This window comes from Pseudoliparis swirei, chromosome 8 (genome assembly GCF_029220125.1).
Source record: "Pseudoliparis swirei isolate HS2019 ecotype Mariana Trench chromosome 8, NWPU_hadal_v1, whole genome shotgun sequence".
Classification (NCBI taxonomy): domain Eukaryota; kingdom Metazoa; phylum Chordata; class Actinopteri; order Perciformes; family Liparidae; genus Pseudoliparis; species Pseudoliparis swirei.
The window spans coordinates 13,557,645-13,575,500 of record NC_079395.1 but is presented as its reverse complement, the minus strand read 5'-3'; the positions used below and the strand labels follow the sequence as shown (position 1 = coordinate 13,575,500).

The 17,856-nt window shown below is 44.3% G+C and overlaps 1 protein-coding gene across 8 annotated transcripts; it reads left to right on the top strand.

Moving 5' to 3' along the window:
* The first annotated feature begins 1,107 nt into the window (after positions 1-1,107).
* On the top strand, positions 1,108-16,654 carry LOC130198175 (transcriptional repressor p66 alpha-like). 8 transcript variants are annotated; one of them, XM_056421302.1, is made up of 12 exons: positions 1,611-1,707; positions 7,381-7,898; positions 10,220-10,352; positions 10,564-10,692; positions 10,810-10,887; positions 11,506-11,625; positions 11,892-12,086; positions 13,113-13,374; positions 14,218-14,630; positions 14,715-14,756; positions 14,874-14,973; positions 15,447-16,654. In XM_056421302.1, exons 1-12 carry the CDS (start codon positions 1,654-1,656, stop codon positions 15,584-15,586), a joined length of 2,184 nt encoding a protein of 727 aa, XP_056277277.1. In that variant the 5' UTR covers positions 1,611-1,653; the 3' UTR covers positions 15,587-16,654. The 8 variants fall into 8 exon arrangements, with proteins under 8 accessions (XP_056277275.1, XP_056277276.1, XP_056277277.1 ...); XM_056421300.1 differs by lacking the exon at positions 1,611-1,707 and adding an exon at positions 1,108-1,308 and having other exon boundaries at positions 14,715-14,973; XM_056421301.1 differs by lacking the exon at positions 1,611-1,707 and adding an exon at positions 1,431-1,587 and having other exon boundaries at positions 14,715-14,973.
* Positions 16,655-17,856: the final 1,202 nt, after the last annotated feature.

Sequence of the window (17,856 nt, the reverse complement as noted above, 5' to 3'; positions counted from 1 at the left end):
TAGACCAACGTTTGAGATTGGGGGATAATATGATGCTGGCGTTGCCAGACTTTTTATGGGGAAAATGTGCAGTACAGTGCATGTTTATATACTACAGTCGTGTGAATGCATGTTGAGCAGTAGACTTCTTGCATGGCCTGGTTCACCTGCATGCATTAGTTAACTCCCCACCCTCAGTGTATAGGCTTAATGTTTCTATCCAGTCGAATACACACAGTGGACTATACTCCACCTCAGTTTGTGTCAGTTGTTGGTGGTATTTGATTAAACATAACTGTATAACATGAGAACGCCTCTCATTTTACTGCAGCAGGGTTGGTCAGTCTTCCCCGTCTAGTCCTGGTGCTGGTTCTCCCGACTCCCGAGCCTCCTTTCTCTCCAGTGGACCATTATAGCCTGGGCCTGCAGCAGCAAGGTGCCGGTGCTGGCCGGTGACGCTCTGCTCCCGGCCAGCGGAGGAGCTGCTGCAGGTTGAAGGTGGCAGTGAAGCTGGATGGGTCTTTTACAGAATAATAAAGAATCCACATAAGCTGTTATAGTGCGTTGCTACTGTAAATTCACAAACTATTCTCCAGTAAATCAGATTACCCAAACAAAATTTAAAAAATATACATGCAAGGAACGCAGGACTTTTGAGGGGCCCACTAGGGGTCTTGGGGCTTGGGACACTTGAATGGTTTCGCCTGTTTGGTAAACCAGTCTGGGTTCCTTTGTGCTCTGTAAGTGCTGCCAGCCCTCTTGTTACAATGAATTGATTTTATTCGCTTGTTGTATTCATGTTGCTTGATAATGTGTCTGAGGTCTGGGTGCTCATCATATACGGCAATAAAGTGCTTTTGTATTCTTGACCTGAAGTTGATGCTTTCGGTCTTTACTGTGAACTGTGATACTCATGAGTGTTTTGAGTGAAATGTGCGTGTGTGTGCGCGCGTGCGTGTGTGTACGTGCGTGAGCGCGTGCGTAGCCTGAGTGAGTACCCGTGTGTTGGAGGGGTTCTCTGTAATTGCTGGGACAGCCATGGGTCAACGTGGCCCGACATGGGCGTCCCGCTTTGGCCCTTGGTGGCCGGTGGCTTACATGATGTGATTCGGTCGCCCTCGTACGCCGAGGTGCGCATGCCCACTAAGAGGACGCAGCGGCTCCATGTGTGTTGAGGCGCATTATTTGGCAACAGACGCGGCAGTGGGGAGGGCCGAAAAAAAGAGGATATCCCCTGGATTTAAAAAAAGCAACGATTTATCGAGGTTAACTGCAGATTAAACATTCCTTGGCCGACCATCGTTGAAGAACGGGCGACAAAGCGACCGAGTAAGTTGACTGAGGTGAAGCCGAAGTTTTTTAGGAAGTGTATCTTTTATTCGGAGTCGTCGCGAGGAGCCAGGTTTTCCTCCACCTATCTGTGACGATAAAGAAGCTGATGGGCTGTTGAAAAGTAACACTTCTCCGCAGAGCCAAAGGTTGAGCTCTGGGGAGGAGACGGGGGGCTTGCTCAGCCACAGATTATCTGCGTCTACGTTTTCATACGCGTGCCAGGTAGTAAATACGATCCCTGGGCTGGATTGTGTGCGGTAGAAGTCGTGAAATGAGGTGAGGATTATAACGTTTCATCGCCAGCGGCTCCTCGCGGCTCCTCGCTCAGACCTCCGCCGGTCGATGCAATTCACGAGTTCCGACTCGGTTTTGTTTTCTTCGGGAGGGCACACACAGGTAAACGGTCCCGGTGAGCCTCGCACAGACCCACTTTTACGGTAGTAGGATAAAAGTTTGTGACCGCTTTTCGAGCGGATGGTTGTCCCGCATCGGGCTGCAGCCAGGTCAACGATCCGGGCTCGGTTCTGGTTGTGTGGGTCACGTTGACCCGCTCGGCCGGAGGACTTTTCTCACTTTTTGACTTGAAGTCTTTAAACCGCCGCTAACGTTCAGACGTTTGACGTCGCCCTCGAGCTGAAGTGGCTCGGTGTTGTTGTTTGTGTGGCGGTTAGCTCTCGTTAGCTCGCTAACTAATCACACGCTCGCCTCCTCTGACGCGGTGTCAATAAAGAAAAGCCGGCTGGTTGCACATGTCGTGTGGGCCGGGTTTAGTTGTTAAAGGGCTGACTTTGGTGTGGGTGGTGTACTGGGTGGTGTACTGGGTGTCGGGGCGTTAATGGTGGACTCTGCTGCTCGCCATAAGCCCCTTGGCACCAGTGTTGGTTCTGCTATCTGGTAGCTAATCTTCCTACTTCTCTCTGTGACAACCGTCGTCTTCCTCCTCTTAAAGCTGAACACACACACCGCACACACTGTCTCACCCAGACAGGCACGCACGCACACATACACACACACACACACACACACACACGTTTCTAGCCATTCCAGTGTGGCCCAGTGAAATTTATTTGTACTAATTTGTCTATTGTATATTTATGTGTCCAAGCTTTTGACGAGATACTGGTGGTTGATATAATATGCGTGATGTAATTATTAGCGTGGTTCTCAGAGGCAATACTATAGTCTACAATGTGAACTGCAGTATGCTCATATTAAGGCTAACAAAAAAGGAAAAAGTAGATTAATATATTAATGACTTAAAATTGTTTCATTCATTATTTATCATATTGGTTTATGTTACAGATTTCAGAGGTTATTGTGTTTTTGTTTTTTTGATTTTTAGGGCTCCAACTACCCGCTGCTTTCAATATTATTTAATGTGCTGATTATAAACCAAGCAATTCATCTGGAAAATAAAGTGATAACTCCTTTTGATCCATCAAAGTTTACCAAGGTGACATCATGACTATCCAAAATCTTAAATTCACTATTATAGAAGAGTAAAAACAACTAATATTTGTGAATTTTTGCCATTTTGCATGAAACATTACTAAAACAATTGATGATCAAAGTCGTCCATCGACTAACTGTTGCAGCTCTACCTTTTGTCACATGTGGTAAACCTCTGTATCGGTAATCGATGATCACTGTTTGAGTAGACCTGTGACAACAGAGTCACTTACATCCAGCTGCTGTGCTGCCATGTCACTGAGGATGGCTTCATTGCCTCTTGTGAAGATCTGGAATAAACAGTCCGTTGTTCATGTGAACAAAGCCCCTGTAAAGAGTGCATGTTAATCTGTTGCATGCTTGCATTGTTTAGGACCTGTCACTGTGAACAAAATGCATGTTGCCTTTAGAGAAGGGGTTGACTGACACTGGTTAGAAGAGTGGAGAATGCTTTGCTTTGTAACCGGCAGTGCTCGTTGTTATGACAGGCGGGGCTGAAGTTGTATGTCCACTAGTTGTATGGAGTGGCTGTATTCATGATCTTACAATTACAAGAGCGAGTGAGTCAAAGTGTTTCAGAAAGTTTCAGTTTTTAATTTTTCCAGAAAATCACTCGGCCTTGTCCAACTATATATTTCAGTTGTGTAATCGCCACTGTTCTGGAAAGGGTTGTCCGCTGGCCATATTTTAAGCTGTTGAACGTGACTGCAGGTCACAGGGCAGCTGTTTAGTGAAAGCCTCCATGACTTCATCAAATATATCGGCAGCACTGATTGCCCTTTTCTGCCTACTTTGTGTATAAAGTGGTGCTTTAAAGTGTTTTAAATGATTTAATCCAGCAAACCAGAGATCAGCTTCAAATGTAAACTGTTCAATTCAAGCCTTCCAGCTCATTTTAAATGACCGTATTATTCCCAGCGGATGCTTGCAGACCATCATCGCTATCATTTGTTTTTCTGACGGATACAACCAGAGATCTGATGCTAATATTTAGCCGGTGCAGCAGTTTTCCAAAATAGTGTGACTGCGTGGGTGCACAGTTCTCTGGAAATCGAGTGCAGTGTTGAAATATGTTTTCACACTTCAAAGGTTTGTCAGTGGTTAAATATAATACACGGATGTGCAGCCAGACTTTGATGATTGAGAGATTGAGTCTGCCGGCCAGAATGAAGGGGGATTGAGTGACTGATGGTTGGAATGATCCACAAGTGACAAGATAAATAACCACAAGAAGAAAAGAAACACAGTAAAAAAACGAGACGGGTGTCGATGAGCTTTGGGTTCGGCTGAGCGGCGCCCTGAAAGTGGGAGAAATCTGATACCAGATAAACGTATGACTATTCTGCCTGGTGAAAGCCACACTTGTCCTGAGTCAAGTACCTACATGGTGCAATAAGATGCTATGATAGTGAAGCGTGTGATGAAATTACAATGCACATGTTCATGTGATGATTGAGTTGGATGAAATACATGTTATTTTCAAACTCAGACGACACTCTTAAACTCCCCGTCAAGCTGCCACTATAGTTGCTTGTTATGCTGATGTCCGAAATAAGCGCAGATGGAAGGCATTTTCTTTTCTCCTTAAGGACAGTAGACACATCACCTCGACCACACGCCTTACAATGTCGTCTTTACAGTGTCGTTAAATGCTGTTCTGGTATTTCCATGTGTTTTTAATATGTATCCAGATTCTAATGTCTGGCGAGATAATTTTGATAATCGTTCATAACAATAGAAACTGTCTGATTAGAAAGTATAATATTGAAATCAGCAGTTTGGCTCTTTACTCGTGTTGTCATTTTACTCGTGTTCATTTTGTGGACATAAAATGATTTTAAAGTGGAAAGTTGAATTTTGCTTTCTGAGCCTGGTTGCATAGGACGTCAAACTCTTGGGTGGGTGGGGCTTTGATTCCCCATGTAAGTGTGTGTGCCGTCTTGATGGAAATGTGCGTCCGCTGCCATTGAGATGAAACGTGAAACCCGTCGGCCATTCAGGTCCCCGGTTACAAAGATAGGGCCAGTGTCTGAGAGTTTGGGGGGTTTGTGTGTCTAACTTCTTCCCCCGGCATCATTGCACAGCTGTACGCATCGGAAGTGATAATGCCATCACGACTCTCCTCGGCACGCATTCACTCACATGCTGTGTAATGGCCGTCGTTGTGGAAGCACGCCGTCTACACCAGCGTCTAAAGGGTTAAATCCAGTTTCAGCTTCTCTCGCTCAGTCACACACACACACACACACACACACACACTGGCCAACCGGTTTAGACCGGTTGTCAGGAAAAGTGCTTTGTGTCCCACTGAATCCTGGGAAGGGTCATGTCATGTGTGTCTCAGTGATGTCAGAGTATATAAAATTTGTTTACAAAAACTTAAGTCAGCTCTCTGTGGTCAGATGGTTGCGTGCTGCATTGTGACTCAGTGCGTGGTCTCTATAGGTTCATCATGGATACACCGAGTGTGCTTTATGCTCGCCGCCATAACCACTCCGAGAACAGGAAGGGGAGGGGGTAGAAGTGTGTGTGTACAGTGTGTGTCACATAGAAGTTGTAGGTTGTACGGGTTCATTTTAGTCCCTTTATTTGTAGAAATACCCACAGCTTCCTGTCGTGTTACTGGGCGGACGGAGGGCCTCGGACCGCCTCGGCAGGACCGGGCCTCATGTCTGTAACAGAAAGCATGAATATGATTCAGGACAAAACGGACCTGTGTTTCTTCTCTGGTTGTCCAGTAAACAGTCGACGTCTGAGTCGGTCTCTCCGTGCCACTTGTGCTTTCTGTTTGGGGTTGAACTTTGAGCACAGGTCGTCTCCTGCAGCCTCATGGCCAGCAGCCGTTCACCTTTTACACATGTGATCGAGGCCAAAGTCATTTTAACGAGCGTGCAGACGCATCAGTATGCCGATTTTGCAGGTGTGTCTTGATCTTGCGACATTTGAACCACCTTGGCATTTCTATACGGAGTTACCTCAGCAGCTGAAGATAAACAGTCATACTTTCCCTTTTTGTCAGCAGTGTCATTGACCATCATTAGATGCTTTACCTTCGTGTTTGTTTTTCTGACTAACTGTAAGGTATAAGATCCTGGATATAGTGTCCACATGCCACAGCATTACAGTTTCTATCAGAGAGCCCAGGTTGATCCACATTTCTAAAGAACATATGAAGCTATCATGCGCAACACATAACGAGGATACTCTCCACGTTCGCCGTGCACATGTTGTACCGGGCAGTCACTTTCCACCCTGAACATGTTTAAGGGCTGGGTTATTAACGGGACTAGTTTGATCCCGTAGAGAGAGTGTTTATACCTGATCCCCGGGCCACAAGCAAAAGCAGTGTGGAAAGCCAGAGAAGAGACGCAACGTGGAAACAAGGAAAACGGATCGGGATAGAAGTTCAAATCCGTCTTGCGTTCTCACCTCTGCACACCTGTCCAGTGCTTCTCAGACTGTAGGGCAGACGCGCTCCAAAGAAATGCCGTTAGCTCTCGTGTTCTGGCCCGACGCTGTCGGTGTGCAATGTGTGTGTCTGTGTGTACCTGGTGCTGGTGCACATCTGTGAGTGTGCGCTCTCTCTGCTGTCAGACGGAACCAGCTGCCGTCTCCGTCTCCACGACGACTGACGTGTCAGCCTGTGGTGGACTTGGATTTGTTCTTCACGGGGCGTCAGGTGGTCCTGGTGCTCTTTGGTGTCGGACCACAAAGGAAGGTTAAACACGATTCCTTTTTAAAATGAGTAAATATATATTCCACTTACACACATGAATAACTAAAATACTTGGATTCATGTGTTGTGATGAATATTTTAACAATTCACGCTCCAGTTCATTTTGTATCGTCCCCAAGTCCCTCTTAACTCTTTTACTGCGATGTCGATGTCTCACTGCAGCAACTTTTGGTTCGTACTCTTCTTCCGGAAGGCGGTAAAGTCGAGTGATCTTCAGATAGTTTGTTTTGTTTTTTGAACACTGAGTGCTTGCTGAGTTCTCCCATCTTCTCTTTCAGTTTTCCTTTCTTTTGGATTTTGGTTTACAGACATTTGGATAATTGGATGTTGTAGAATTAAACATGAGTCAACATCTTGGTCATGTGACCTTTTATAATCCCGCGTGTTTTGTCTGGGGGCCATTTTAGTCACCCTGTGTCCCCAACAGCTGACTCAAGGTCAGTTTTGTCTGCTTTAATTCTGAATGATAGGCCCACAATCACACTTTAGTTTAAGGTGTAACTTAATTTATTATTTTAATAGCTATGTGTTGTTGTGTGTCTGATAATGTCAACATGACGGACTTAAAATGTGACATTTAGTCAGAGCTTAAAATTTTCGTAAGTATTGTGCAGCCGTGCTTTCAAATGGCTCTTATCAACATTATTTTGAGCTTTAACCAAATGCGTTCGCTGACGGTACTTATCTACACACTGCTGAGTGCCATCTGGATATCCTTTTAGGGATCTGTGACCATGTTTCTAACAATTTACCCATACAGCTCTGGTCAGATTTGAAATCAATATGGCAACAAACTATATATATATTTATATTTCAAATATTTTTGTCATACATTTTTGAATATCGAATGATACATAAAATACAGTTTATTTATTTATCTGCAGGGGATGTCTGAGGAGGCTGTCCGCCAGACGCGCAGCCAGAAGAGGGCGCTGGAAAAGGATGTTGATCCCCAGTCTATAGAAACCTCTGATGCTGACAATGAAAGCAAAAAGTCTAAGTTGGACCCTTCTGAACCCTCGACAGAGGAACAAACCGAACCTGAACCCGACTCTGGACTGACACGGGAAGGTCAGGGCCAGACTACGGTTGGACCAGAGCCCGAGAAGGAGCAGGGCCTGTCCCCGCCATCTTTAGCGTTACCTTTGGCCTCTCAGCCGGTGAAGGACGATCAGGAGCGGACCCAACGGACGATGGCTGAACCCAGCTCGGACAATCGAACTGACTGCAGTGACACAGCCAGCGAGGAGAGGGCGGAGCCAGCTGTGGATACAAAGAGCCAGGTCCCACTGGCAGAGTCAAAGGTGCCCAGTAGCATGCTGGCTGCAGCGGAGGTGAAAGCCACCATTAAAGTGGAAGTTCAGACGGGAGAGCAGCCCATGGACATGAGCACCTCCAGAGGGTGAGAATATGAATATGTATTTATTATAGTAAACGCTCTTCCTCTGGGACTACCACATGACTGATCTGGCAACACGTAATGATGTCTATGTGCAGCAAACTTCATCTGAACAACAGAAATACTTCTGGTTCAGATTGTTTGTTGGGGAGGAAACTTACTTAAGAGACTGTAGAAAAGAATGATTTGCGCTATTTTAATCTAAAAAGACATTAGATGTTGAAAGTTACTTTTATGGTACTGAATTACTGTGTAGGGTAGAGAGGATGGGAGGTGGGAAGTGGGGGAGGGGCGGGGGTCCTCCGAGGTGATGTTGAACTTTATCTCTTAGTCTATCTCCATTTCCCCCACTCGGCACCTGAACCCTAAAAACTCGCCTCGCACAAAATGAAGCCGTGTGTCACAAACCGGTTTCAGCCGGTTGTTGCCATGGTTTCCACAGTGGAAGGAACAGTGAGGGCAGGGGGGAGGAGGAAAAGTGAGTGTGTCACGTGACGATGACTTTGGGGTCATGTGACTTCGTTGGAAGCGTAGTGCTTAATCCACAGGAAGTGATGTTGGCACTAAACCCCAAGGAGGGACTAATACACACACACACACACACACACACACACACAGACGAGAAGAGACAGGCATCAGAATTTAGGGTGTTGACTTTAACGAATTCATAGAAATACATAATCTCACAGATTTATTCATTCCTCATTTTCTTTCGGTTTTTGCGTGCCAATTTAGGTTATCTGATTTTACATTCACAATTTCTATGGCGTGCTTTCAATGACATAAACAGCCCAACACGGGTCACCCCCAAATAACTCGGACGCCTATAATGTGCTGCCACAATATCCTGATTCAGCAGGAAATACGTAGGACAGCCGTTGCATTGTGACGGAAAGACCTTCCTGGAGCGGAAGGTCCCGCCTGACTCCTCCTTGTTTTGTAGGACTGCTCTGTTGTTGTTGTTGTTGTAGCATCAACATGAAGATTAGCTACGAGGACTTTCATCATCATCGTAGAGTCGATACCAACAATGTGGTTGAGAAGCAGATCTCTATGAATACAGACTTTACTAATGGTTGCTAATATTTGAGTCAGTTGAGGTGAACCTCTTCACCTTGCCTCAAACAGCCATACAATGTTCTTCACCTCAATGAGGACATGATAATATCTACACATTGTTTTAAAGGGGACATATTATGAAAATTCCACTTTTTTAGTGGTTATATACGTTAATTTGGGTATCTGGCATGTCTCCCAACACAAAAACGCTGGGGGAAAAAACAACTCACGCAGCTTGTTGTGGTTCCTCTGTCAGAAACATATGCTTGAGTGCGTCCAAAGGGATCACCACCAACGTCTACGTAGATTTTGAAGCACGCCCATGTAGGGAGTCTGGCTACATGGCCTTGGAACCCCCCACCACAACTTTGCAGGTAAAGTTTATTTGAAAGTTGTGTTCATATTACAGACATGAGTCATCCAATAAGTCATAAGTCATCAAATACAACGATTTAATAAGTAAACAAGGTTTAAACGTTAATTAATGGAGGTAAACACGTTACCCCCGCCCCTGCTTGGTCACTTACTGTTGTCAGATAACACTTTAGTTTACAGATGGAACTTTACTCATGTAGCATTTATATCTTCATGGCGTTCCCGTTACTTGCATTTAAACACTTTCACAAACAGTAACTTACATAAACACACTGTATTTGCTACATACTCATACATGCACAAACTATTCACGTACTCGAATCTCTAGCACCACTATGCTCTCAAACCCGCTCACAAGACTGTGAGACCTGAGCCAATGTACAAACAAAAACAAATGTAGAAGTGACATTCAGAAACGTGCTGTTGTGCCCTAACTTCTCGAACTTGTTCGGGAGCCTCTTCTTGTTCAGGGTCTGACTCTGGTTCAAAACGAGATGGTTGCACGACGCTATCTTCATCTGCAGGCAGCAGCTAGGCGAGCGCATCTCGTGGAGGAGGGGGGAGGGAGAGGGGGGAGCTGGCTCATTAGCATTTAAAGGAACAGGCACTCAAAACAGGTTAATCTGTGGGGAGGTGTTTTTGACAGGGTAAAAAGGGTGCTGTTTGAAATGATTCGTGTGGTATTTTGACCAAAATATGTTCCAAACATTTCATTAAGACCCCAAGGAACCATATCAACTTGTGGAAAAATGGGCATAATGTGGGTCCTTTAACCCATATACATTTGTTTTGAAATTCTAGTGGAGAGCCCAAAGTTTTCAAAATACCAAATATGTCAATATAAGATAGTGAAATCTAAATTTTAATGTCATTGTCCTACTTGTACCCAGCAGTATAAAAAGGGAGAAGCGGCCTCCATCATCTGAAGATGACGATGTCATCGTCCTGTCAGATAATGACTCCCCGAGTCCTCCGATGAACGGCTTGAGCCACTTTAAGGAGCTGGACAGAGACCTGCTCATGGTGAGAAGCATAGACGCACAACTTTGAAAACCTATTTTCTCACCTCCAAAGATGCAAGTGACAATCTAGGTGTTTCATTGATGCTCAGATATACTTAAAAGTGGGTAGCGGATAAGTATCCCAGGATGCATGGCCAGGTTGTGCTCCAACATTTCATGTTTTATTTGCCGGAAAGTATTTTGTGAGTGATGTTGTTATCTGTGGCGTGTAGAAGAGCAGCCCAGCAGAGAGGGAGCGCATCATTAAGCAGCTGAAGGAGGAGCTGAGACTAGAGGAGGCCAAGCTGGTGCTGCTGAAGAAACTTCGACAGAGCCAGATACAGAAGGACACTCTCCAGAAGGTAAACGGTTACTCCCCACGTCAACACTGGGTCCCACAGGCGCACATCCCCACAACACGGGCCTCCACTTCAAGCATCCTGTTTATTGTTTGATATCATTCTCCATTTCCTTTTTAGCCCACAGGTCTGTCTGGCTCCTCTGCTCCTCCTCCTCTCATTCGAGGAACAATTACAAGCAATAAAGGCACTCAGCAGGTTAATGCTCTTCTCTGAGATATGGGCTGCGGTTGAATAGTCAAAATAGTATATCCTAGTTTCTTTTCCTGACTACCTTTCCTTGAAAAAGTCTTGAGTTCAAGGAAAGATATGAAGAAGTATTCATAAGGACAGAGGAAAATACAACAGCATCCAATGGCATTTAACCCGCGCAACATCGTCTTTTTTATTGTTGCTGTTGTTTTTTTAGCGACTTTATTATAACGTAGAAAATAAGTACAGTGACAAACTTGATGATGTATTCAATTGAGGATTACTGTCCAAAATAGAATTACACCTCCTCAGAAGGATGTTCTTAATGTATCCATTGTGTACAGTTAATGATGCGTTGCTTTAAATGTTGTTGTCAAAAGGAATTGTTGGACAACATTGTCTCTAGCAGTGTATCACATGCTAGAGGAGATAAGAAAAGGAACCACCTTTCCTTCTCTTATCACGGCTGCCACTTAAATACTTCTGGCCCATTTCACTCAGTTAGGAATCTTTCAAGGCAAAAAAAAAGAAAAGCCTATTAAACCGCAGCCATGCATCCGTCAGCATATCTGTGTGACGGCGCCTGTCGTTGACCTGTTTCTGATGCTGTTGTTCTCTGACCAGATGTTGACAGGCCGGAGTTCAGGCCCAGTCATCCCTCCACCGCTGGTGAGAGGAGGGCAGCAAATGTTGTCCAAACATGGCTCCCAGATTATAATGCCGCCTCTGGTCAGAGGGGCACAGGTGAGTCATGGAGAAATGTTACCGTCATTATTAATAAGCTAAGATATTAAAATGACATTGTTGCCTTGGTCGATGGTAGTCTGAGTCTTACCATCTCACTGCTCTTAGTCACTCCGGGACAGTTGGCAGGGAAATAACGACACTTAAACTCGGGACTTATGATCTCTCTTTGTGGGTACCCTTTGCCTCGGTGCTTTTGATGCCCCTCCCTGGTCCTCCCCGTCTGTGATGTCCCTTCGTGTCCCCCCTCTCACTGTCCTGGTTAGCCCATCTCCGTATCTCCACAGCAGATCCAGGCTCTCCGCCAGCAGCAGCAGCAGCAGTTGGTGGCCTCTGGAGGCTCCGGCTCAGGACCTCCTCCTCTGCTGTTGGGCCACAGGATCTCCGCCTCCCTAACCCAGGGCCAGAGAGGCACGGGCAACTCGGGGCTCATCAGAATTGGCGCTAGTGTTAACACGCAGGTCAGTATTTTGCAGGTACTTTCAACTACTGCAAAAAGTATATTCCCGATTAAGCCCGGCTTTCCAGGATCCTGTCACATCCTGGCAGTAAAAGGATTCCTCCCACATTTAATTTCTACAATCTGGCTTTAATTCACCTTTTACGTTGCCAACCACCCTGTTTTCAAAATGTCCACTTGTCAAGAGTTGCGTACATTCATGCATGGATCACAGATGTTGTGTGTGAAGTGGCGTACGCCTTTCAGGCCCCGTTCTGTCCAAACTAAACGATTATTATGAAGTCTTAATTCAGACTCTTTCTACCATCAAGTCGAGCTTGGACCTTAAACTCTGAAGAAATGGATGATCGAAAAATTCTGTCTATTAAATATTTACTTGGGTGTTGGAAGCAAACGCAGAAAGTGCTTAGAAGCTCGAGTCCAACCGCTGTCCAAGTGTGTGACTATGTACCCTTATTGGTGAATAATGTTTGGGTCATGACGATGCTGATGTACCAAGTCGGTGCAGATGAACAAAAAGATGCGTTTCATGAAATAATAACACCTGGTTCAATAAATGTCTGGTTTAGTCAGATCTTCCACTGGCTTCTCGAGCTAACATTGGCCTCTGTTGGACTCTGTCCAGACAGGGCTTCTCTCAGTGAGGGTTTCTTTCATGGCTTTCTTAAATGTGATATAGGGGGCTTCTGTCCATATTCAAAGCTAAATATATATCCACAGCTGCACTCGCGAAACATTGGAAAATGCATAATTTTACCCTGAATAAAAAGTATGAGAATTATTTTTGTTCATATTTAATTTAGCATTAGTTGTGTACCGCTAACGTTATAAATCATGGAAGCTTGATTTGGTTTATCGTCTTTTATCGTTCAAATGTACAGGGTGCTTAAACTTAATTATTATAATTACAGAAGAAACGTAATGTAGGTAAATACCATGACCAGTCTAATTTGTTTATACAGTTAGCACTGTGTGGGTTCAACTGCTCATCAGGCACATGTCTTCCTCTCTGCGCTTGTTTTCAAAGGCCTCGGCATCCGGTGTGAAGAGCTCTTCCTTGGGAAACGGCGGCGTCTCTGTGGTTAGCGTGAGCGAGTCTCCAGCCAGCCGCCAAGCTGCAGCTAAACTCGCCTTACGGAAACAACTGGAGAAAACGCTACTGGAGATTCCCCCGCCCAAGCCTGCGGCCCCAGAGTTTAACTTCCTGCCATCGGCAGCCAATAATGAGTTCATCTACCTGGTGGGGCTGGAAGAAGCGGTCCAGAATCTGCTGGATACAATCCACAGAGGTGTGTTACTTTTATTACCTTCGCATTGAAAATGCGGAAGGTTATGTTTTGATCGCCGTGTATTTATTTATTTGTGTGTGTTACTCGCATAACTCAAAAAGTATTAAACCGAATCACATGAAATTTGGTGGGATGATTGGTTATTATCCGGGGACCATTTCATTAGATTTTGGGATCGATCGGGTCAAAGGTCAAGGTCATGAAAAGGTCAAAATCTTCTTTTTACCATAGCACGGTCAATTTCTATCCAATTGGCAACTAATGCCAAAATGTTCATAATCCAATGCCCAATCTTGTGATATGCGAAGGTATGCGCTCTACCGAGTGCCCATTCTAGTTTTTTTATGTTTTTGGTTGTAGAAAGAAACGACGAGTCAATTATTCAATCACTCGATCAAAAGAAACATTTTAACATTAATTTTAATAATCATTTAAGCAATTAAAAAACTTTTTACAGCTTAATATTTTGTGCTTTTATTATTTGTCTTTTATGATAAACTCAATATCTTTAGGTTTGGCTAACAAGCTATGTTGTGATATCTCTTGGGCTGTAGTCCTATTAATTGACCCAATCATAAATAATGAACAGTACAGTAATTAATTTCAGCCCTAGGTGTTGGGGTAAGGATGTTGGATTTTTTTCAAACAAGCTCGAGCAATTGTCCCATTTTCATTTAATTTTAATATTTTCCATATGTAGTCAGGACATTCCCACTTTAATCCATGATCTAAATGGCTGCTTACACGTGTCTTGTTTCTTTCTTATTATATATTTGACACCATAAAAGCAACTCTTTCAGTTTTTAATCAGTTCCTCTGGCTTTCTCATCTCTCCCCATTCAGGAAAGACCGGCGCAGCGCTGTCGAAGAACATTACCAGAGAGCCCCTCACCTGCACCCAGTGCAAAACCGACTTCACCTGCCGCTGGAGGCAGGACAAGACAAAAGGCGGGGCTTTCCTCTGCGAACACTGCATGTCATCCAGTCAGAAAAGGGTTTTGAAAGCCGAGCATACCAATCGGCTGAAAGCCGCGTTCGTCAAAGCTCTGCAGCAAGAGCAGGAAATAGAGCAGCGTATTTTTCAGCAGGCAGCCTCGCCAGTTTCTCACAGTAGCTCCTCGTCCTCTTCGTCGATGAAAGCAGAGAGGGGGTTGTCTCAGCAGCAAAAGCAGGTTCACGCCAGAGTGTCTTCCCTCCAGCACCTCCACCAGGCCAGTCGAGGAGCCAACATGGTTCACCAACACTCCATCAAGCAGGTTGGGATCCGTTCCGAAGAGAAGCATTTGTGCGGTTGAGGAAACCGTAACACCGACCTCTCTCCGTGTTTCCTCTCCCCTCAGAGCTCCCAGGGCCAGCTGTCCCTTGGCGTCTCATCATTGGCGGTGAGGGGAGTCCCCCATTCCTTCTCCTCCTCCTCCCAGCTGCAGAGTGCAGTGGCGGCTGCAGCTTTGGTGAGCCGGCCAGGTAAGCATGCCCACGCTTTCCACCGCTCTGTCCAGAGTTCAAAGGTGAGCAGCAGCGGAATCGCCGGCAGCAGGAATTTCAGCGGAGGTAGTGCCTCACCCACTGCATGGAAGAAGCAGAGCCACAGCAACGCAGGTAGACTCGCATTAATACCAGCCCGCCTGCTGACATCGGCTGTCTTTCAAATTCCTGTCCGGTCCAAAAGCAATCCTTCAACGTCCTACGTCCAAATTGTTCTAGTGTTCGGGAATCTTGTCCAAAAGTTCTTGCCTTCTAGTGTGATCTAAAATTGTAGATGCACAAAATAAAGTTAAGGAGGAAATGTTTTCGGACAAGGCAATCCCACGCTTCAGTTCTCCCCTGCCAGTGATCTCCATCTTCCTACATTAGTCCCTTGGTTTGGTGGCGTACGTTTTTCCCCGGGTGTCACTAGTAAACTATAGAGTAGACATCTTTATCATTTTTTCCTTTGTATCTGTCTGTATGTTGCTAGATATCCAGGTGCAAGAAATCTTCCTGCTTTTTTCTTATTCAACTCACAAGGCGTTTAATGGCCAGCATGAAGCTCGCGCCACACCTTGACCTGCGGCTCTGTTGCATGTTCACAGGAGTCACGATGGCTTACGTGAACCCCAGCCTGACCGGTCACAAGACGTCAGCCGCGGCCGACGCTCGTCAGAGGGAGTACCTGCTGGACATGATCCCCTCTCGCTCGTCGATCTCGCAGACTGCAAACACATGGAAATAATTCAATCAGGACGCTTGTACTACTTAGTTTTTGTCCAAGTTCCTTAATTCCAATAATATGGTCAACAGCAACCCCCAGAGGACTGTTAAGCAAATACAATCTGTCAAATTGAAGAAACCTTCCTTCCTTTACTTTTGTATGATTGTTGTTTGAGTATACTTATTTTCCGTTGTTTACTTTGAGATTTGCTGTTCTTTGGTAATTATTCATAAACTATTTAGATTTGATTGGGTCAAAGAAAGAAATAATACTGGAAAGGCTCACCCAGGTTATTCTGTCCTCCAGACTGGGTTGTGTGATAAGAGGCGATGTGTACATTGAGTAATTTGATTAAAGAAATTTTTTAAATCGTAAAAAAAAAAATTCAAATAAGTAATATGATCTGGGATAACTAGCCCTTTCTGCCATGCGGGTCACACTGACCCAACCTTTTGACACTTGAATGTATCTAGTCTGACATTTAACTAAATACACATTCATTTAAAGCAAATACAAGGGCCGCATTGTACAGGTTTCAGTACACCAACCCCGTAGTTAAAGGTTTGAATTTACAGTAAGTTATTTTGTTTTTTCTATTATATTTCAGTACATGGTGGTTTCTACAAATGAAGAGTTTATTCTGGCTTTTCTCTGTTTAAACAGCATGCCTTCCCTCAAGCACCTTAGCTGAAGAAGCATGGTGTCATTGCTTAATTCATCTGTAATTACCATCTGTAATTTGCTTATTTTATATGAATGTCAACATTGTAAGATTATTTTTGAGTGTTTTTGTCATTTCTGAGAAAATGCAAACTCTGAAGGAGCTGAATTTGCCTCACTTGAGCCAGAGATCTAGCTTCAGATGTATTCAAACATAATGCATACAACCTGTCCTGAATCCATTTTTAAAGGGACTATCTACCCATTACCAAGAGTCTGGAAAACACAAAATATCTTTATCTTGTCCCCTCACAATATGGCATAATCTCTCTGCTTCCGGATGTTAGCTCCATTGTACAAACTTATGTTTAAAGTTATTTGGTTTACTTTTTTCCTAGCTTCTAAAGAAATAAAAATTTACATTTTAAATGCATGTTTTCATTTATTGTGTGTGGATGATATAACACGAGCTTGACAATTCATCGACAAAAAACCCCATATAGGATTATATTTTCAGTGCTCTTTTTCATGACCACGTTATGGGTTTTAAAATTAATTTACTGGCATTAACTATTGCATCGTTATACATTTTAACTAGTGAAATGAGATATTGAGAGGTTATCAGATCAGTTGTTGTCCAAAGCAAATGAAGGTCCTATGTCTAGGACAAAAAAAGATAATTAAATTTAAAAGCAAGAAGCAACATGGAAATGTCAGAGCACAAGTGTATCATAAAAAAAGATCAGATAACATTTCGTAAGTGAGAAAACCGTAAAGACAGGTTGGTGATAAGAGGGAACACCAAACATACAAGACTGCTTATAGCTATCTGAAGGCAAAACTGCCAGCGTTGGCCACGAAAAAGTTAACAAGTAGTATGCACATTTTCAAAGTGAGTGTGTGATGAAAGCTGAATGGGTGTGTGGCAGGTTTGCCACGGAGGAGCTGAAGGAGCAAAACCAGACAAGGGCCAGCGATGAGCACAAGGACCCAGGGGGCTTCACTAAGCTGGCAACATCACACCTCCCTTCAGCCAACTGCCTGCTGAGGACAGGAGGAGGGGCCTCGCTTATGAAAGGCAATAATACAACTGACAGAGGCATTTGTGGACACGTGTACTTCCATGCAATACTTGTGTACTTCTTAAGTAGGATTTTGATTGGAGGACACTTACATGTGGTCCATTGAGGTCATCTGTCACCAAAAACAGCGCTCATGCTCTGTTTGTGAGACAGAGTATACACTGCATACAGACAAAAGAATACTATTCATTTAATCAAATGACATCTTAACAACTTTCAAGACTCTACTCTTTCATCTTAGGAAGTAATAAAATTCCCCCACCCACTTTCAAATTAATGACAATTCAGTATTTTCTAGTGTTCTAACTATCGATTCAGGGCAAGTTCTTAAACTATTGAAATGCATGCTGTGACTGCCCTCTTCTAATTTGCAATTTAATTTAGTTATTGGCTGATCTGGAGCCAGGTGACTTATATGGACGTATAGCTTTTGTCATGAACACCCGTGTGCAGATTGTGGAGAGACAAGTATTAGTGAAGAGTAGCCCTCTTCCTTTCAATCACACATTGAATAACTGATGCTGATAGCATACACCAGCATCCCCTCAG

Coding starts and splice junctions, on each gene's coding strand:
- LOC130198175 (XM_056421296.1), top strand. CDS start 1,654: ATGCAATTCACGAGTTCCGACTCGGTTTTGTTTTCTTCGGGAGGGCAC. Junction 1,708..7,380: donor CTTCGGGAGGGCACACACAG/GTAAACGGTCCC, acceptor ATTTATCTGCAG/GGGATGTCTGAGGAGGCTGT. Junction 14,631..14,714: donor ACCAACACTCCATCAAGCAG/GTTGGGATCCGT, acceptor CTCTCCCCTCAG/AGCTCCCAGGGCCAGCTGTC.